Source organism: Epinephelus fuscoguttatus, linkage group LG11 (genome assembly GCF_011397635.1).
Source record: "Epinephelus fuscoguttatus linkage group LG11, E.fuscoguttatus.final_Chr_v1".
NCBI lineage: Eukaryota > Metazoa > Chordata > Actinopteri > Perciformes > Serranidae > Epinephelus > Epinephelus fuscoguttatus.
In genome coordinates, this window is record NC_064762.1 from 20069606 (window position 1) to 20092047 (window position 22442).

At 42.6% G+C, this 22442-nt stretch overlaps 1 protein-coding gene across 3 annotated transcripts in view; it reads left to right on the plus strand.

Annotated features, from left to right (window-relative positions):
• Positions 1-22440, plus strand: part of LOC125897209 (protein eva-1 homolog A) — a 112181-nt gene extending 89741 nt beyond the window's left edge. For 2 of the 3 annotated variants that reach the window (XM_049590350.1, XM_049590353.1), the window contains 4 exons: positions 12309-12443; positions 14321-14356; positions 16244-16405; positions 19490-22440. In XM_049590350.1, coding sequence (XP_049446307.1) covers positions 12309-12443; positions 14321-14356; positions 16244-16405; positions 19490-19869 — 713 coding nt within the window. In that variant the 3' untranslated portion in view covers positions 19870-22440. The remainder of the gene's footprint in view (positions 1-12308; positions 12444-14320; positions 14357-16243; positions 16406-19489) is intronic. The other variant, XM_049590352.1, reaches the window with a different exon arrangement.
• Positions 22441-22442: the final 2 nt, after the last annotated feature.

Genomic DNA, 22442 nt, shown 5'->3' on the forward strand with positions numbered 1-22442 from the left:
CACAAACATGCAATCCACTGCCCATCCAGACCACTCTCCTATGGGCAATAGTGTGTGAGAGGCAGTGTGTGTTTCTGTATCTGCAGGGCTCCAGACTGCAACTATTTAGTCCCATTTTGTGACCATGGAGCACCAGTGTGACTCGCAAATATTATTAACTAAAGAGTTAATTTAGTTAGTTTGTTTCCCACGCACAATGAATAAATCCTCACATTTAATGGCGCTGAGCTATCAGTTTAACTCTCCACTAACTGCTAACATCCAACTATTGAACAGAAGCTTCAAGTTCACAACAAAACATCAACTCTTTGGTCCGAGACAAGCCAGGCCTTTCAAAATAAAAGCAACAGTCGTTATGCTTTGATTTATTTTATTATAACAATACTTTATTTAAATTTATTATAAGAGTACTTTATCTAACTTTATTATGACGGTACTTTATTAAACTTTGTTATAACAGTACTTTATTTAACTTTATTGTAACAATATGTTAATAAACTTTTTTATAACAGTACTTGATTTAATTTTATTGTAACAGTACCGTATTTAACTTTGTTATAACAGTACTTTTTTAAACGTTGTTGTAACAGTACTTGATTCAACTTAATTGTAGCAGTGAAATAACAATAATACATTTTATTTATACAGTGCTTTTACAGCTCTCAAAGACTCTTTACATTTAAAACCAAAGAAAAGAAGTACATACATGTAAGTGCAAAGACATAAACAGACGACAAGGACAATATAAAACAACAAGGTGCAAAAGCATAGTGCAAAACAAAGAAAAGGAGGGCACATGAGGAACCGAGAACCGAGTGCTTTGTTTAACTCAATTGTAACAGTAATTTATGTAGTAGTTTGTATTTTAATAGTCTACAGGAGTTTAGAGAAGATTTCTAAATATTGAAATATATATATCATGTATTGCAATATAGCCCAAAATTATACAGGCAATTTCATTTACAGGCCAGATCGCCCAGCCCTTATACAAACTGATAAGATCAGTACAGGCAAACAGAAGTGCCAGATGTTTAGGTTTGATTCACTGATGATAAAACTCTAGGCGAGAATGGATGTGTATATGTATGAAGTGATTATCATGCTCAGCATCTCCTCTCTGTGCATATTTCAAACTGAGGTTGCGGATTTTATCAGTATTGACGACATCAGTGGGAGTCTTGTGTGTGTGGGGTCTGAGGCGGCGGGGAGCTCCACAACTGAGTGATTTTCTCAATGATTGTTATGACCCTGTGCTGTCAACAGAGCATCTATTCCTGTCTCTGCATCCATGTTAATGACGCCAACTGTGTGCGCGTGCCCGCGTGCGGTGTGTGAGCTGTGTTTAAATAGCCAAAACAGCTGGGATTTTGGAGCCTTACTGATGGTTGTGGTGAAGTGAGAGTGATTATGTTCAGAGCCCGTGCTGTGGCATCCGCATGTGTGTGTGTGTGTGTGTGCATACATTTGCATTTGTGGGTGTCTCACAGCGGAGGGATGTGTGTTATCCATTAAAGTAAATGAGGAAAAAATTCTGAATGTAGGGCAGGGGGCTCGGCGAGGCAGGATGGGGGGTTGAGCTGTTCCACTCTCGCCATTGTGGAATTTACTCTTCTCCAACCATGCTCTGGATGCTTTTAGATTGTGTCACCATCCAGCTATGTCTTGTAGTAGATTGTACCTGTATTATATTAAAGAACACATGCCTCTTTAGCAGGCAGATCTTGTCACAAGAAGCTCCTGCCAACTAAGGGCTTTTCTAGCCTGCACAATCTGCGCTGACTGGATAACTTGAGACCACTGATTTGATTAAGCATTCATGCATCTGAGCCAAAAGACAAAGCTGAACTTTTCCTGGATCTCCAGGATTTGAGGCTTGATTCTCATAACGTTTTGTAAAGGTTTCCTGAGCTGTGCCTACTTCTTATTCATACAGATACAAACAATCACTGGAGTGAACTTTCTAGCATAGCCAGTTTTCCAACAGTGGCCTTAGATGAGCTGCAGAAGTGCTTTTGGGGCGGATTAAGGGACTTACTTAAGGACACATTGATGGCAGTTTGCCTAGTAGTAACGTTCCCAACTCATATTCCTTGTTTGTCTATAGACGTTCAAAGGCAACATACTCAGTTTGTCATTTTAACCTTCTGATTTCCACATGCATGTTCAAATACGAGGCATATGTTCCGTGCCTGCGGCACAGTGGTGAGGTGATTAGCAATGTCGCCTAACAGGAAGAGTGTTCTTGGTTCAAACCCCGGGGTGGGGGAGCCTTTTACATGTTCCCCATGTCAGCGTGGGTTTCTTCCTACCACAGTCCAAAGACATACAGGTTAATTGGTGACTCTAAATTGGCCGTAGGTGTGAATGTGAGTGTGATAGGCTCCGCAACCCCCAACAGTATGCAAATGAATGAATGAATAAATGTTCTGTGTCTGTTCTAACATTTAATTGACAATGTTGGGCGATCATTGAGCATCTGTTGTCCTAGTTTTTGTGGTTAACTCACATCGTTGGCACTTGTCGGCTGTTGGGGGCTTTCTTTCAGCCAATTTAGCATGTTGAATAAGCACTGGAGATGGCAGAGCCTATTGGTGAATGAAATCACTCTGAGTGGCAGTTCAGGTCACTGCATGAGAAGAGACACGAAAGTGAGGAAAGTAAACAAATGGCTAAAGTCAAGAGACTTTAAAACAAACTTGTTTATTAGGTAAGATTCTTTTTCACCATCGGTCTCTCTAGCAGAAACAGTCATTATTATGTGTCTTATATTTTGCTGGTGCACTGTAAATACCCTTTGTTCTTTCAGCGTTGGGTGGTTTTGTTAGCGTACAGGCTAACTAGCATCTTCAGCCTTTCCTGATGGTCTTCGGTTTTTAAATGACAAATACACACTACAGCTGCTTGCTGGTATGGAGAGATATTTCCTCTCATGTAGATGCAGAACATACATGCTAGTGTGTTCAAGTGCAACTTTTTGGCCAGGATGCAGGCGACTTTAGGAAACGCAGTAGTCGGCCTTCGTCCCCACTCTTTGATGTCGGTTTGGTGTGCCTGAGCCTTAAGATGCTCCCACTGATTGAAATACGCATCCCAGCCTTCATAATTTTATGGCAGCACTATTCCACCAAAGAAAATTATATGACTGTCTTGTGCACCGTTTAGAAAAATGAATGTAAATCAGTGGCTGCTGCCTTGAAGGTGGGAATTAAATGTTAAATTATGGCATGCTTTGAGAAATTGTCGACAGTCATGTAAATTAGATGTAGTTTATAGTTAATGGACTAAATCTTTCAAACCACCAGTATGCTCCTTTAAGCCTCCTTTAAGGTTACCACAGTCCAGTGTATGTTGTAACTCTCTACTACACACACACACACACACACACACACACATACACACACACTTACAAGAAAACCTAATAGAGTAGTAGAGGAGGTTAGATTGCCCACAGTGACATAAAAACTGCAGCAGAACCAGGAAAAGCCCACAGCTCAGACCACCAGTCCCTTGATAGAGGTCATGTTACCAGGTCTACTTTATATACACAAGCCGAGAATGAGTGTGTAATCATGTCCTATGACACGCATGCTCTCAGTCATGCAAGCACACTTGGGTTTAGATACATTCATGCAGCAATTCATTTTCAGAGTGAGGTCAGGGCAGTACATTTATTTGTGGGAAGAAAAACATGACAGTAACACCTCAGATTGGCTCATGACAGGGAGGTTTGCATCTCACTCACACACTCACATCCTTATACTGTGCCTTCCTCATCTAAACAATGCACTGTTTTATCTGTAAGTTGCATGTTAGGCTGTCAAATGTGCACCAACATTCACACACACTGGGGTCCAATCAGCTGCTGTCAGCTGGATACTGTTAGTGTTACGCTGGGGGTTGGTGAAAAAAAAAAGGAGAAGGGAGAGAGACGAGGAATGCAATCTCAACACCTTCAGCTCCTGCCCTATTCACCTTGCATGTTGTTCTGCAGGAATGCCATTAGCTCAGTGAAAAATGGTTGTGTGTGTGTGTGTGTGTGTGTGTGTGTGTGTGTGTGTGTGTGTGGGTGGGTGTATGGGCTCTTGAATGTGAGCGTGCAGATGTCTGCATGCCTGTCTGTGTGGTGTCTGAGTGAGAAGCCGGAGGAAGAGCTACAACAGAATACATTCTGTGAGTCTAAGAGTGTCTATAAACATTGATTTGAGTTTTGGAGGCATTGTCTTTGTGTCTGTGTGCATCACGTGAACGTTGGGTCTCAGACAGCACTTTAATGTTGTAGATTAAGTAGGCACTGGCTGTGTGCTGATTGAAAACAGACGCTTTTGCTCAGACTTCTTACACACATGCACACACATGCCAGCACATTGTTTCAATGCACCCTTCCCTCCCCCTCTAAATGCTATATATCCCCTTAAGGGAAAATTATTACCCATAGTGTTATGCATTTTGTCATCTAAGCACTTAAGTTATTCACTGCATAATTGAGCTGTTTTTCTAATCTGATTTGGAACAAAAACTCTCCATACTATGTGTGGCTGCAAATTATTTCTGTCTCTTGTAAAAAGTGTGTGTTGTGCACACTGTATTTTATGTTTTCTCACACACTTTCCCCTGCCTTTACTGCACTCAAAAATGGTGCTAAACAGTACCCAAAAATAGTATTTTTTTTTATTTTTCTATATAGAGCTATTAAAGATGCCATATAGCACTATATTGTTGTTTTGATTTTTGAGCCTCGGGGCCCCTGAATGATGCCAGATAATACCACAGACAAATTAATATGCTTCAAAATGACATTTTGACTCAAAGGTATAAAATCCTGTATCAAATGCTCACAGAGAAATACAATATATCACCTTTTCAATTCTTGAAATATTTCTGTACACAAGGGGGCAAAGAGTTTGAGAGACAGTTAAAACCACTGTGTTATCCTCTGGAAATACACTGTTTGTAGGCTGTTTAATATTGTGTTTTCACTCTATACCCAGTAAACTGGACTAAACTAAGCTGAAGAACAGGTAGAGAACCTGTAAAGAACAATACAGGGACTTAGAAGGTTCTCTACTCGTTCCTCAGCATAGTTATGTTTAGTGTACTGGGGAAGAATCTGTAGAGAACTCTAAAGAACCATACTGGAGCTTAAAGTGTTCTCTAGTGGTTCTTTGGATTAGTTAGGTTTAGTTTACTGGGAAAAGAATCACTACAGGACTCTAAAGAAGCATAGAGGGGCTTAATGGTTCTCTAGTGGTTCTACGATTTAGTTAATAATTTTAGTTTAGTTTACTCTGAAAAGAGTCAACTGGGAAAATAATCAGTACAAGACTCTAAAGAACCACAGAATGGCCTAAAAGGTTATCTAGTGGTTCTTTGGCTTAGTTAAGTTTAGTTTACTGGGGAAAGACTCAGTAGAGAACTCTTGAGAACCATGCGGAAGCGTAAAAGGTTCTTTGGTTTAGTTAATAAGTTTAGATTACGAGGGGAAAAAGACAGTAAAGAACCTTTACAAAATATTAGAGTTGGTTAAATGTTTCTTTGGCTTAATTCAGTTTAGTTTAAAAGAGAAAAGAAACAGTAGAGAACTCTAAAGAGCCATTTTGGGCTTAACATGTTCTCTTCTGGCTTTTTTGGTTTAAGTTTAGTTTACTGGGGAAAGAGCCAGTTAAGAACCTCTAAAGAACCATCTGGGGGCTTAAAATTTCCTCTACTAGTTCTTCAGCATAGTTAAGTTTAGTTTACAGGGGAAAGAATTAGTAGAGAACTCTAAAGATCCATAATGGAGCTTAAAAGGTTCTCTACTGGTTCTGTGGCTTAGTTAAGCCCTGTTTAGTGGTTAAAGAGCCACTACAGAACCACTAAAGTATCATAGATTGGCTTAAAATATTCTCTAGTGGTTCTTTGGCTTAGTTAAGTTTAGCTTACAGGGGAAAGAGCCGGTAAAGCTCCTCTAAAGAACATTAGAGTGGCATAAAAGCTTCTCTACTGGTTCTTCAGCTTAGTTAAGTATAGTTTAAAAGAGAAAAGAACCAGTAGATAACTCTAAAGAGCCATATGGGGGCTTAAAATGTTCTCTACCGGTTCTTCGGCTTAAGTTTAGCATACTGGGGAAAGAGCCAGTTAAGAACCTCTAAAGAAACTAATAGTGGTTTAAAAGGTTCTCTGCTTTTTCATCGGTGTAGTTAAGTTTAGTGTATTGGGAAAAGAATCAGTAGAGAACTCTAAGGAACCATACAGGATCTGAAAAGGTTCTCTACTGGTTCTTCTGTTTAGGTAATAAGTAAGTTTACTGGGGAAACAGTCGGTGTAGAACCTCTAAAAAACCACAGAATGGCTTTAGAAGTTGTTTGTGTTGCTATATAACACCTCAACCCACATCGAAGAACCACCGAGGAACCAACCTCTTTCTGTGTGTGCAGCTTTCTGAATATACAGTAAATCTAAGTCAGAGCTGGCTCTAGTTGCCCACAGCTCTTGCTTCACCCATGGATAGAGTGAGGAGTGTCACCACATTAAGACTTACGCTTCGAGTGCATCACAGAAAAGTCATAGTGTAGATTAAGCTGTCTTTATTGGGGCCAAAATCTCGGAGAGCTAAAGCAGACCAAGCATTAAAGAATGGCCTAAAACGTTGGCCCAGGTCTGATCTCATCTCAGATTTAGCATGGTTTAATATTTCATTATATCCCCTCTGGCTTACGGGGCTTTGTCCCAACTGTGTTCTGCATCGGTCAGCACATGGCCCACAAACAGACACACACAGACATGCACACACGCACATACACACTCTCTGGCCTGCAGAGCCCAGTGAAAACAAAGCCAGGCTCTGCCAGTGTAAACACAGCCCATTGTTATGGGCACTCTTTCCCGCCTCGTATCTTCGCTCCCCGTGGCGGTCCAGGGCTCTGAGAGGTACGGCGCTGGCACGAGTCCCGTTTAGTGCAGTTATATTAAGACTCATTTGCCATATGTTTATGTGACCATGTCATTATAATGCAGGCTGTAGAGTGTGATTTATGTCCTCGGTTTCTCTCCCTCGCGCTCCTCTTTCTCTCTGTTACTGCTTCAGTTTTTACTGCCTGGCTCCTCAAGTGTGGTTTGTGGCCGTTTGCTTCGAGAGGTTTTAGCTTTTTGACAATTATTTTTAGACAAGCAGCAGTCAATTTACTATAATGTACCAGCTTCTGCCAACAAAGTAAGCCCATAGAAAAACATGGGAAATGTTTGGAAGGATAGATATTCTCATGTTAAACAAGTGTGCTGGACTGCGTGTGTGTGCACATATGCCAGACACTGCATCCGTATGTGTTATCTGTGTGAACTAAGTGTGCATGCACGAGTGTATCTCAACTATATGTCCCTTAATTGCGTGAAAGATGTGTGTGAGCGAGAGTGTGTGTGTGTCACATCGTGGCGTCTCTCAGCTGTGACCCTGGGCCACATGTGCAGCCAATTAGGTCCAATCAGAAGGCTGTAATCAGGGCGTGGCGTGGGGATGGTGGCAGTGTGGCAGTAGGGGAGTTTTAAGACCCATGATTAGTGTGTCAGGCTGATGAGGAAGGACAGGGGGGAACTGCCAGGTCGAATCCCGTTTCGTCGTTTCTCCGCATATTTCACCTCCACATGTGAGGGACTATGTTTATTTAGTTTGTGCCAACCAGACCTGGATAAAATAAGGTTTCAGATTCTTGTCTTTTAACCTATTTAGGTGACAGATTGGTGCGGTGCGCCACATGAGATGATGCAATTACAGAAAGGTATTTAAATGTAAGAGTATTCCTTTCTACAGCTGGCAGCTCACACCATATGAGTTCACCTACAGCAGCATGGTGAACCCATCTAAGCAGCTTAAAGCAAAGCCAGGAACCAGATTCACTGAAGCTGTTTGAAGTCTGTGAGTTTCAGTCAGCCAGCTTTGTTGAATGACTTTCAGTGAGATAGCATCTAGAACTTCCTCCTCTCACATGTGCATTGCTTCATAAAGCGCTCTCAGATGATATGGTTATGTATGGCGAAATGAATTACAGAGTTCTAGGGTGTGACTGCGCAGGCTCTTTCTGAAAGAAGTTAATCAGTTACTGTTCTCATTGGCTGCACTGCAGTGAAAGAAATATTTTAGTAAGTCAGTGTTGTAAGTAAGAAACTTATTACTCAACTTTGAACCCAGTGGAGCAATTACAGCGTGCAGAGTCACAGTAGTTGCATTGTATAGATGCAGCTGTGATTGTGCGTGATTAAAGGACTCACATCTCCTTCATGCAGGCCCGTTTAAATCAAACATGTTTTGCTTGGGGTTCATTCATTACTTCTGTAATACCTCTATACTTACTTCTCTAATCTACTGGGGCCATATTCACAAAGTTTCCTGGTTCTAAGAGTTGCTCCTAGTGACGAAATTCTAAGAAAATTTGTATTCGTTTTCTTAGAATTTCCCCTTAAAGTTAAAATGGAAGAAGGAGGAGGAAGAGGTTTAAGAGTTTCTTAAGAAGAGGAGAAAATGGCGGAAAGACAAAGACTTGACACTGGGAAACAGTGAATAAATGAAATGCTACACATTAGATCCTGCAGGGTTAATATGTGTGGTTGATCTCATTAGGGATAGACACACATTTCCCACCCAACACACTGGTGCTATAACGCCAGAAATAAAATGATCACAACACTAAGATATTTGAAGAACTGGAGTGATGAGTTATGACTGTCTCAACCTTCCATCAGCAGAGTGATCACACTAACAATGACGACACTTAGCAGTTCATTTCATGTCCACTGGGTGTCCACACCTCGCAGGCTCACAAAAGGGCACGTCTGTGACAACCAATCACATCTGTTAAAAGGATGCATCACACCTACGTAGCAATGGGGTCAACCACACCTCCTCACTCAGGTAAAAGTCTCTGTCCTGTCCTTGCTCAGAGTTGCTCTGAGAACTTTACTAAATCAGCTAGGACTCCTTACTAAAAACATTCAGGCTAAGTTAGGAGCTCTAAGAGTATTCTCAGAATGTTTGTGAATATGGCCCCTGGTGTAAACGTGTCCCCCAAATGACCATTTGTGTATCAGTTATTTACCCCTCTGTTACGTTGAATTCCTGAAGAAAACTTTGTTTTTCTTGCATGCCTCCACAGTGAACGAAGAACCTAAATACTTTCTGATGGATAACTAAACTATAACTGAAACTTATCTATGCCCTCTTCATAGCCAGACTCCATTGACAAAAACAGCAATTTTACCTTGTGTGGTACACAGGAGCTACTGGTCTACCTCAGTTTGTTTGTGTTATTGTGTGACTTTGCTGAATCCAAACTAACCCTTTACAACACCAAAGTCACACAAAAACACCAACTAACTGATTAAGGCAGAGGTTGACCAGCAGCTCATGTGTTCAGTGAGGTAAAATTACTGTTTTTGTCAATGGAGTCTGGCTTTGAAGAGAGCATAGATAAGTTTGGAAAGGGCTTTTGGTTTGGGAAGTACCGCGCATACAACTGGATAAATTTGACTTGGATTATACTGCAGGAGTTGTGTGAGAGTTTGTAAATGGATGTTTTGGTATAGTTTTGCTGTTGTTAAATGTGGACCCTATTTACTTCAATTCATGATGAATGTTCACCCTTTTGGATTCTCAGTTTACCCTAGAGGCACGCAAGAAAAACAAAGTTTTCTTCCCAAAATTCGATGTAACACGGGATGAGTAATTGATTTACAAATGGTCATTTTTCATGTGAAGTGTTCCTTTAACATTTTTATTGACATTGGAGTCTTATCAGTTTTTATTGGCTGAAGAACTACAACTACCAACAGCCAAGTCATTTATTCAGTACTTAAACTTTCCTGCACCTGCATTTGCATAATTTTTAAAGAATAACAAAGCTATTAATTCCAACCCTCTCAGTGGAGTAAACAGCTCATTACAAAAAGAAATGTGCATTTCTGTGTTAGCTTGTCTAAACTGCTGCAAGTTCATCCCTTTAGTATCAAAATATCATGAAAAACACATCCTATAAGATGCAGTGGTGCTTAGGTAGCATGATAATCAGACTGAATGGTAAGTGTTTATAATAACTTGTAGAGCTGCATCAACCTTTGCCGTTATTTCTCATGAACACAGCGAGCTGGCCACATATGAAGATCACATTTTAGGAGCGTATGTGCAGGTGTACCACAAACATCCATCTTGTCCCCATCTTTCTATGTATACCGCCCAAAGATGGCTGTTATTATGTGTGTGCCTTGTCGTGTGTGTGCAAGTGCCCTGGCCAAAGTGCCCGCTTAACAATATATCCTGTCAATTTCCAACGTTAACTGTATAATAAAGGCAAAATACTGTGTGTCATAAAAAATCTGTACAGTAAATGTCAGTCGCTAAATGTCCCTGCTCAGCCTTTTCATCATCACCTACAATTGGAAAACTCTTGTAATGCGTCCAGGGCCTAAGTAGCATCCAGCAGAGGGGAGCTTTGTGAGGTCTGCTCAACTCCTTCCTGCTCTTTGATTGACTCTTGGAGCACAGCCAAAGCCCGTCTCTGGAAATTTGATCAGCGTGTTTATTTATCGGCCTTTAAACAAATGGTCCATTTTTACTCAAAATCACATGTCGTTGTTTCACTATTAGTGTTACTGATATCAGCAAAACCAGGCAGCTGATTATTCCTCACTGCCTATTTGTTTGTCCGAGCGGAGCAGTAAAAACGTAAGACTGGCAGACGGACAGACAGCTGGACAGAAAGTCATCTGTGGAGCTGTATATCACCGCTGATCTGACGGGGCAGACAAACACGGTGACCGGAGCGTGGCCCGGCCTGCGAAACCACATGTGAGCGGGCAGGAATGTATAGCCCGCTGCACTGTGGGTTTGAGTCTGTGGGGAAAGAGCGCAGACTCCCTGACTCACAGGACACTGTGAGGTTGGGGGGATGTGAAGGAGTGAGGAGGAGGGGGGCAGCATAACTTTCGGGAATCAGAGTGCAAGATCAGGAGGAGTGTGTGAATCACGGCCACAATGCTGTCTCATTTCTAGCCCCTTGCTCCACCATAACAATGAGTTTTCACTCTCTTCTCTCTATTCTAGGTTAAAGGTCGAGTGTGTAGGCTTTATATGGATATATGGCAGAAATAGAATATAATAGAACAAGTATATTTTCTTAAGTGTATTATTACCTAAAAACAAGAACAACTAAATCTAATAAATCTGAGGCCATGGTTCTCTGCCGGAAAAAGGTGGATGGCCCCCTCTGGGTTGGGAGAGAGTTACTGCCTCAAGCGAAGGGGTTCAAATATCTCAGGGTCTTGTTCATGAGTAAGGGTAGAATGGTGCGTGAGATTGATGCAGTTTGGTGCGGCTTCTGCAGTGATGCAGGCGCTGCGCCGGACAGTCATGGTGACGAGAGAGCTGAGCCAGAAGTCAAAGCTTTCAATTTACTGGTCCATCTACGTCCCAAACCTCACCTATGGTCATGAGCTCTAGATAGTGACTGAAAGAATGAGATTGTGGATACAAGCGGCCGAAATGAGTTTCCTCCATGGGGTGGCTGGGCTAAGCCTTAGAGATAGGGTAAGGAGCTTAGACATCCAAAGGGAGCTCGGAGTAGAGCCGCTGCTCCTTCGCACCGAAAGGGGTCAGTTGAGGTGGTTCGGGCATCTGATCAGGATCCTCCTGGGCAACTCCCATTGGAGGTGTTCCGGGCACGTCCCACTGGTAGGAGGCCCCGGGGCAGACCCAGAACACACTGGAGGGATTATATATCTCATCTGGCCTGGGAACGCCTCAGGGTCACCCAGGAAGAGCTGGAAAGCCAGATCAGACAAACACTGGCTTTCGATTAGGCCATTCGCGTTTTCCCGTCACCCACCATTTTAGCAGCCCCTCCATGTCAAGCTAATCAGCATCATAAAAACACAGATGTTTTAAGTGAAACTGCTTTATTCAGTGTTTTTAAAAGTTGAAATCAACAGGTCCGATTGTTTTGGAGAGGAAGAGACCTCTGTGAATAATTTGGCTCCTGATAAAAACCTCCAAACGTCTGGATGTTTAGTTATGATAGACAAAAATTGAGCACACATTAGGAGGGCTTGGGCCAGCACCTTGTATATGTCGAGCCACACATGGTTGGAGAAACCCTACTTGTGCAGATACATCTAGGGTTATCAAATATAGCTATATAATATTGCCTGATTGATATTGGTTAGGCTCTGTGCAGAACTGAAATAGAAGTGACTGCTTTTCAAATCCATCTAATTATCCTCTGTGTCTTTCTTTGATTCCCCCATCCCCAATCTTCCCTCCTTTGCTCCTTCTATCCTTCTCTTTGAAGTCCCAAAGAAGTTGCTCCAGGAGCAGGGACCCAGACCGCCGGTGTACTCCCCTCCACCCAGCGCCCATGACCCCAACATAGTGGGAGACAGCCCTCCAGAGGGGAGCTCAGTCAAAAGCCCCGACAGTGTTCCAGGTGAGCAAAACGACAAACAGAAGTTTTTTCACTCACACACACACACACACACACACACACACACACACACACACACACACAGAGCCTCCCATGGAGAGTAGTTAACACTAAACAGTCCCAAGGCCTCCCAGGCATCAAGAGAAACAGTAATTCAGGTCTCAAGTCAGGGCATATATGTATGTATATGTAAAGTCACACGGGGTTCAACTGCTTCCATATGTATCCATCGGCCCAGACCATTTATGATCATCGCTCTTAAAAATATACGAAGAGCCAATGATGTGACCACAGTCCAAATCAGTGCACGAACTCCTGTCGAGAGAAAGAGGGAGAAGACAGACGAAGAACAATGAAATGAAAGAGTGGAAAGAAAACGAGGAGACGCCAGCGAGAAAGGAAACTTAAACAAAGCGTTATTCATGAGGGATGGTGGCCTGCGTCCAGCACACTAATTACTCCACTCAGCTACCGGCGCTGTACTGATTAGGAGGATAGACGAATGAATGAGGAGTTAAGAGAGGGAGCGGACAGGAGATGTGTGCCGCGGGGCTGACAGCTCCTGACGCATGAATGGCTTTACTTCCTCTCACCAGGCTGAAACGCTTCACTTGAAGCTCATCTAGAAAAACCTGTTTCCATCTCTGATGAAAGATAAGGGCGGAACACGAAACATTGAACTGAAATATAGGTATCCTGGTCTTCTCAGTTCTCTTTGTTTATTTTTAACTGGCTGGGGATCGACGTAAAGAAACAGATTTGATCTTTCTGCTTGACCAGCAGTTCACTAAACAGCTAAATCACAGTTTCACAACGTTCTTCTTAAAGAGATAGTCCACTATTTTGGTAAATACACTCACTCACTTTCTTACTGAGAGTTAGAAAAAAGTGATACCACTTGTATCTTTACCTTAAAATCTTGATTTTCTACTTGTCTTTTCACTCAGCTTTCATAATTTTCTCTATATATGTATTTAAGGGTTTCTTTTATGCCTCCGTCCTGTCTGTTTGTACTTGCGCCCGTCCGTCTGTCCATCCCATTTCCGTGAACGCAATATCTCAAGAAAGCCTTCAGGAAATTTGCTCAATTTTGGCACAAATGTCCACCAGCACTAAAGGATGAATTGATTACATTTTTATGGTCAGAGGTCAAAGGTCACTGTGACCTCACAAAACATATTTTCAGCCATAACTCGAGAATTCATGCGTTATTTATTACAAAATTTCAGAAAAATGTCCCGGGGCCGTACACGTGGCGTTTTTTGTGCCCTCAAAGTCATTGTTTCAATGAATGTTTTCACTGAGTTCAACTTTTGAAACGCATGTGAAGAGGAACAACAAATCACAGCCGACAGATATCTTTCACTTCTTCTGTAAATCTTCAGTCAGATGAATATGGAAAAGTTGATCATGATAGTGCAGGGCTACCCAGAGCTTTACATCTGTCCCACGGACGATAGGCCTACACACTTGCTCTGCAATAAGGATTTTAGGTAAATAGGCTGCCATGCTCCTGAAAGCTGGCTCAAAAAAGTAGCACCCAGCGCCCGACCTTGCATTTTCCAGGCGGTTAAAGACGCGGCAAGTGTACAGCCCCTAACAGGATATAATGATGAAGTGATGACATTTCATATCCAAAAGGTCGAAGGTGAACTTCACTGTGACATCATAATATTCTGCAAAAACACTTATTAACACTTATTCAATGCCATATCTCAGGAATGGGGGGGACAAATTCAGTCAGATACTGATTTGATAGTACTAATCTTGAGCCCCTTTCCCAATGCACAAAAAACCCACTGACACCCACTAACATCTGGCTTTTTAATGCAGTTGGAAAGGTTTTAATCGGCATTCACATGACTCTGCTGTCGTCACAGGTATTCGATCGGCATCGATGGGAACACAACACCCAGGTGAACATGCTAATTTTAGCTCCTTTACCAGCGAGATGCAATGACGTGCCATCACAAAATACCGCCTGTCTCTGCCCAAGCAACACTTAAACAGTGATCCAAATTATTTTGCACCAACTTTGAAAGAGCAACTGAATAACTAAGAGATGTATAAAAAGAAGTAACCACCATAAAGTTTTCAAAGTTCTCCATGCTCCTCTCTACTACAAACCTGCTCTCCAGCCTGGCTGTGTGCCATACAAATTATATTCAGCCACAAAATAAGCTTGAAAAACCTGGAAATCAAAACAGAAGTACAGAGAGTTGTTGCATAGAGATGATACATCTCATCTAGTTGCATTGGTGTGATCTGCCAGGTTTTTACGACGTTGCAGAACGCTGCATTGCAAGTAGTTGCCTGTTTCAGCTCGTCTCGTTGCGAGTCTTTGGTCTGACCTGGGCTTAATGCTCTGCAAGATGCTGACTCTTTAGTGTCTCCATCTTTGGTCCTAACTGTTTGTTGCTGTGTGGTGTTTCTGCACTGGAAATTCCCGGAGATCATTAGGCCACTACTGTGTTTTTCTTTCAGTCAAGTCCTGTTTTTTTTGTCCTTTCAGCCATGATGCCATCATATCTACCCAGATCCTTTTATTTCTATTGCTCACACACCTTTATTGCTGATAATGGAAACATAAAATACTGGATATCACTCGGTGTGAGGCAGAGATGCAAAGTAGATGCAGGATTAAGTATGAAAAGTGAAAGTAAGTAATTGAAATATTAAATGTGATTTTCCATAGTTACGTAGCCTGTATTTTTAATCACTAGAAGTGTTTTCTATTGACGATCCGCCTGCCTGTTTTCATATGTGTTAGACAGAGCCATTGTGGTGTGTTTGTTGAACGTTAGCTGATGTGTGCACCACAGCAGAGGGTCCAGGTGGAAACATTTACCTCCTCAGTGAGCAATTCCAGTCTAAACTGCATTTATCAGATAAAGGGAGCCTGACACACCTTGAGAGAGTCTGCAATTAGAGGTCATTGGTGTGTGTGACAGGTCACTAAAGCACGCTCACCTGCACTGACAAAAGAATCGAGTGTGTAAATATGAGTGCGCACACATGCACACCGAGTTAAGGCTTAGGTTTATTTTGGCTGCGTTGGCTTAATGGTTGCTTATTCATGGAGCTAAAGTTACAGTAGTTACATGTCCCACCTAAACACTTCTTAAGGTTAACTAGATGTAACTTTACTCAGAAAGTTCGTATAAATCGATGTAATCAAATCACCCTGCACTCCCCTGTTCTCTCCTCTCAACTCCTTGACTCTTGCATAAACAACACAAGCCAGCGTGTAAACACCCCGAGAAGTCACTGTGATGGAAATCCAGAGGAGGGAAACAGTTGTTCTCGTCTATAAATAGAGTTCTGAGATTTTAGGGGAAGCTTTTGAAATGTTGCCAAAGCGCAAACGTCTCCCATGTGGTTCTGTTAACGACCTGAGTCAGAATGAGTTTGACAGAAGCGGATGTTGTGTTATCTTCTGAATCACACAGCCCTCTGCGAACATGTGTGCATCTTTATGTATGATGCATCTTTTTACAGAAGCGTATCTCCTAAAATCTGAAAACCACCGCCAGATTGCAGATGACTCAGTGGTCTCGGAGCTGTAGTCACAATACCTCAGAGACAATTCACTCTTACTTTACTGTAAATGAGAGAACCAGCGCCATCATAATGTGACTCCACATGTGGTAATGAAATGTTGGAAACACACTCCATGTGTGTCATTGAATGTCTGCTTCAAGGTTGGGTGTATTCTAGTTCTTTTTCAAATCAATTCAAGTGCTAAATCCTGATAGAGTATAGTCTGCTTTATGTTGTTAGATAAACTTTTTCTGCTTTTACAGATAGGAAGAAGATTAGGGAGACAAACCCCAACGAGGAGAAGTTTTCAGAAGCCGAAGGAGGAGGAGGAGGTGGAGGAGAGAGTCCACTGCGGCCCCCAGGCACCTCTACCACCAACATGTCCCTCATCAGCAACGCACTGGCAGCCTACACTTATATATCAGGTAGGGCAACATCCATTTTCTTGTGTGACATCACATTACAAGATTCAGGTAAGTAAGAGATCATAGTCTGATTATTATCATTAGTCGATAATAGGGCTGGATCTTAAATGTCCCCTATGATGCTTGTTTCCAGGTCTATTCCAGTATTTTTGGTTTCCACTATGTTAACGTGCTTCAGTGTTCAGAAAGTGCATTATTTTTCTCAGACGGTCTGCCTGAATATACCTGTAATCACCCTCACCCTCCGTCTGAAACACGTTTTAGTACCTGTCTCTTTGAGCCTCCCCTCCTTAAACTAGCCCAGTTCGCTCTGATTGGTCAGTGTTCCTGCGCTTTCAGCATCTCTGCACCATCTTAGCAGCTGTGGGAATGACTGTAAAGCAGAGTCCTGCACGGGTCCCTTTTTGAAAATCCGCACCCACCCATATCCATAAAGCTCAAAACCAGAACCGACCCCTTACCTGTCATTAAGGGTGCTTTCACACCTGCCTTGTTCGGTTCGGTTTAGTAGAACTCAAGTTCGTTTGCCCCCTAACTGCAGTTCATTTGGGCAGGTGTGAACACAGCAATCACACTCAGGTGTGCACCAAAACAACCAGACCGAGACCTTCTTGAAGAGGTGGTCTCGGTCTGGTTACAAACGAACTCTGGTGCGGTTCATTTGTGGTGAGAACGTGTTCCGACCTCGATCTGAACCAACTGCAGTCACATGACACGTTGTTTGGGTTAAACATGAGCATGTTACAGTCCTGGAGGATTATTAATGTGCACCTCCTCCTGTACTGCCTTAATATGCACATTCAGCACATCCAATGCATCAAAACATTGTTTTCTAGTTGGAGCCGCGCCTCGTTTTCAAACTGTATGGTTTGACTAAAATGAACAATGACAGCAATATAGTCCACGATGAGCAGCGCTAAAATCAACCTGCGTAGTTGTCCCTCCATTGTGACATTAGAAAGTGTCAAATTTATCTTGCAAGTGTACTCTTCTTCAATGTTTTGTTTACTTCCTGGATTTTCCCCGCATGGAAAGTCTGACCAATCAAGAGCAGCTTTCTCACACAAGGCATTTTATCATTTTTACCTGTGGGTACCTGACCCAGTGCAGGACTCTGCTGTAAAGGGACTGTGGCAGCTCTGTCTATCTTTACAGACATCTCACTGGAATTGCGTTGCAAGGCAACAGCTTGTGTTCATGTTTACTTCCTGTCAGCTGATGTCATTCTTATACACTGTAAAACATTCCAACAGGAAATACAAAGGGACCCATTTATAATGTTTCAGGTTTGAAATAGTCTGTGACATCACATCTTCACGGAAGTCCTGACAACTCGTTTAAAGGCACAGTTTCTGAATACGGACTGTGGGCATTTCTCTGTGGACTGTATTTTGATACTGTCACTGGATTTATATGTAGCACCTATACCTGCTTTATATTAAAAAGACATGGAAATCAGACTTTTTACAGCATGGGACATTTAATATTTAAAGGCCTCATCAGATCAAGATTCCTTCTTAGACAGTAGTATTAGTGACACTGGGATTTGAGTGCATGGTTTCATATGTGGTACACGTGTGTGGCATGCTATCTCTTGCATAAAATTTCCCAGTTTCCTTTTTCCTGGGACTGAAATGTGGGTAAATGTGGGCCAGAGGAATGCAGATGTTTGGCAGAGATAACAGGCTACACACACACACACACACACACACACACACACACACACACAGTCGGTCACCTGCTTCAACCAGCTGCCAAAACAGACGCTGCAATAGTTTGGTTGTTTGGAAACTTCCTGTGTTATTAACTCAAATAAACTCAAACAGTTTATAGTGAAATGCATTAGTCATGCAGTCAAATAAACACACTATAATGTGTAATGGAAGCTAAACCTTTGTAAGGTCAGCTCCAGCTCAACCTTTTTCATTTGGAACTTCTTGAATGTCTGGGGGTCTAATTATCTGCAAACCTCAGTACAAATGAAAGGAACGGCACTGAGCTGATGCACAGTGTATGGTTGGTTAACAGTGTCACCTCAAAGCAAGAGGATTCCTGGTTCAAACCTGGAGTGAGGCGTTCCCTGCATGTTCTCCCTGTGTCAGTGTGGGTTTCTCTGGGTACTCCGGTTTCCCCCCACAGTCCAAAGACATGCAGGTTAATTGCTGACTCTAAATTGTCCATAGGTGTGAATGTGAGTGTGAATGATTGTCTGTCTCCATGTGTCAGCCCTGTGATAGTCTGGTGACCTGTCCAGGGTGTACCCCGCCCCTCGCCCAGTGTCAGCTGGGATAGGCTCCAGCCTCCCGCGACCCCTGACAGGATAAGTTATTACAGGAAAAATTAAAATGGAATGAATGGCAGTTCAGCTCACTGCAAAAAAAGGAGAAACTAAAGTGAGGAAAGTAAACAAAGGGCTAAAGTCAAGAGACTGTCAAACAAACTTATTTATTAGGTATGATTTTTTTAGGGTAAGCAACACTTCAACAGTCTAGATGAGCTGTGAGTGTCTATGAGTGTGCGTGGAAGCCAGAAAAGAGCAGTCACAGTAATCAGGCCCGAAAGTTCTGAGTAATGTTACAGAGAGAAATGTACACGATGGAGCAGCGGCTACACAGCAGGCCTCATAGGATCTTGCCAAAGTCATAAATGGATGGAATACGTCTCACTTTGGTTCTGTCAGTAGTGAAAGACAGACCATATTAGGCTGAGGAAAAGCAGCTCTTGTCTACCTGGAGCTTGAGGTGTTGGGACACATTAACCAGCATTAACAACATGTGAAAATAAACTCCTGAAGATGAATTGCAGCACATAGCAGGGCAGCAGAATCTGTGAGACATTTTTGCCAAACCAAGTTACCAAGCCTGGGAAGTCAGTAATATGATCTGTGAGTCTGCAGCCAATGTTCATTACAGTGAGTGAGCCATCAAGTGAAATATTTTCTAACAGAGCAGGCTGAGCAGGTCAGAGGAAAATAAAAAAGACCCAACATCAGTCAAAAAGCTTCAATTAAATGTTTGACGTGTGCTCTGTAAGAAATCAACTCAATGCAGCACTTTATATTCTGTTTCTCTCCCCCCATAACAGACCACCCAGAGAGAGCAGCGCTCTTCTTCGTCTGCGGTGTGTGCTTGGGCCTCTTCCTCACACTCTTCGCCCTGGTGGTCCAGATCTCCTGCCGCACCGACTGCCAGCCCCGCCAGCGGCCTCCTGCCAAGAAGCGAGCGCGCCCCACCGACTCATCCTCCGACTCCAGCGACTCGGACTCAGACTGGGACACCACTTCAGATCTGTCGGCGAGGCGGCACCGGCGATTCGAACGCACACTAAACATGAATGTGTTCACATCGGCGGAGGAGTTGGAGAGGGCGCAGAGGCTGGAGGAGAGGGAGCGAATCATCCGGGAGATCTGGATGAACGGGCAGCCTGACATCCCCGGGACACGGAGCCTCAATCGGTATTACTGAGGACTTCAGGGGCTTTTTATAGAAAGCTTACTTGAACAAAATTTAGGACGCACTTGGGTTGGAAGAGGCATGAGACACAGACATGAAGCTTTATCGTGCAAACTGACACTGATGAGACCGGTGAAAGGTTTGGCAGACTTGGGACGAAAGGGCTCCCACTCTGCTGATTTGCATTCTCCTCTGGGTATTGTAAGCTGTACCCCGTTCAGTAAGAGAATAAGCTCCCTCTCTGCGTGGTAAGCTCACCTCTTTCTGCCGGAAGCACGAGGTGAAAGGCTACACCGCCTTGGCCGTGACCTCAGCACGCCTTTTTGAAGTGGGGATTTATGGGTTAGCCACCTTAGACACACATAGGCCTGTAGAGACTACATGGTGACTGAAGGACCAAGGCCTCAGATGGCTCTGCTTTACACAGAATGCGAGGCAGCTGCGAAAAGACTGCGACACTCAGAGCGTCACGCTCGGCACCCTCCAGTATTCAAGTGTGGACTTAACAGAGGGGCCGCGTAATGCAGGACGAAGCGTACAACGGGACAACGTGAGACAATCTTTCCACAGTGAATAACCATGCTGCCTTTTGAACTTTATAAAAACCAAAAGATATTTTTGGGGGAATTCATCTCAACCCTTATGAAATCTATTTTATAATATTTAATAGTTTATTGGTGTTGTGTATTTTTGTTCTCAAGTATGGTTTATTATGAGATATTTTTATACTTGGCGAAGGTTGTCTGGCACCTCAGGGATGCAATCCTAGTGTTTCTGTGTTTGGTTGATGTATTTGCTTCCTAAAAAAAAAAGGGGGGGGATCGGCCCATTTAAACAGCTAATGTCAGCATTTAAAGAAAAGATTTAGAAATATCATATAAAGAACCTCAAAGAGGTTTAGTGATTTAACCTTATTTTTTTTTGATACAGTATGTTTAATTCACAGTGCAGTGCCTTTTCTAGCTATTAAGTCACTGTTGTCACGAGTGCAGCTGGTGAATAACCCAATAACTGGTCACATGATTGATCATATATGTATTCCCTTTTATTATTACAGTTGCTGTCTTGGTCACACGTTGCACTTGCTGTTCAGCCCAGATGCAAATGACCAGAATATGCCAGTGCAAATTTCAGGTCTTGTGTCAACTTACTTCAAAGATCCCAGTGCTACACCAGATGTTTGTGGTAACCTCTGTTCATCATCTGGAGAAGGAACCAGCACTGGAGGAAAGGTTCGCAGCGAACGTGACGCCTGCGTCTCTTAAATCATGTCGCCAGTTTAATAAAATAAGCTATTGTCAGTCCAGTTCTGTTTGCGCTGCCCTGGATTCGAGCGTAGAGATATTAATAGTTTTCATAAAGAGCTTGCTATTTTCCTGACTGAGAGTTTAACTTGAGAGCACACAGGACATATTAGGGGTCATCCGCATAAAGACTGCCACTCTGTAGTTTTTATAAAGACAGTTATTGTGTTTAAAATTTGAATGGGATTAAAATGTGCCGATAGCTGGTAAAGTGAGACCAAAATATGACTCCTGTGTTTGGAATAAACTGTGTTGAAAAAAAAATGTTTTGTTTGATATTGCACATTTTCTTATGAGATTTTAAAATGTCACTTCAAATAATAGAATAATAATAGAATGTATTTGAATAGCACCTTTCACAGAAATGAAATTCACAAAGTGCGCCCAAAAAATCCAGCAATGAAACATGCAATCAATAAAAACAAAGGAAATATAACAAATAAAACAAGGCAACAAAAAGAAAGTAAAACAGAGCAGATCGGGCTACTGAGGCCCCAAACAGAAACATACCAGGGAACAAGCATTGGACAATTTAGGGTGGGACAAAGGCCATTTTGAAAAGATGGGTCTGGAGTCTGGAGCAGGGGACAGCCAGTAGATCCAGTTCTGAAGATCTTAAGGACCTACTGACAATATAGGGATGGAGGAGATCACTGATGTGTTCAGGTGCCGGACTGTGGAGGGCTCTATATGCAAGAACAAGTATCTTGAAGTGAATGGGGGTTGACCTGTTGGACCTCCGTCTCTGGATTATTTGAAGACGATTCAGGGAGGATTTGTTCAGACAAATAAAAAGGGAACTACAGTAGTCCAGCCGGGAGGACACAAAAGCATGGATAATCATCTCCAGCTCGGGTCGAGACACTTCAGGCCTGATCTTTGTAATATTTCTTTGCTGAATAAAACAAGTATGGGTCAGTGGTTGAACATGATGATCAAAATGCATGGCCTGATTGATCAAAAATAACACCAAGATTCCTGAAATTTGACGTATAGCTGACGAAAAGGGCCCAATATGGTGCATGATGCTTGTATTCTACTCCAATCATGTACAGTGCTTGCTCTATACTGTGGCACTCTGAGATAGGAACTGCTGTAATCTCATATTAATGTCATACTATACTTATACAGTAAACACACTGTACAATACAGTCATGAACTCCCATGTGTGTTAATGATGGATGACCTATGGGCATTGCTAGTAGTGAGATTTATTGGTGTTGCGTGCCCCCTAGTGGTGAAGTTAGAGCATTTCAGGTTGTGTGTAGGAGTGTGTGAATA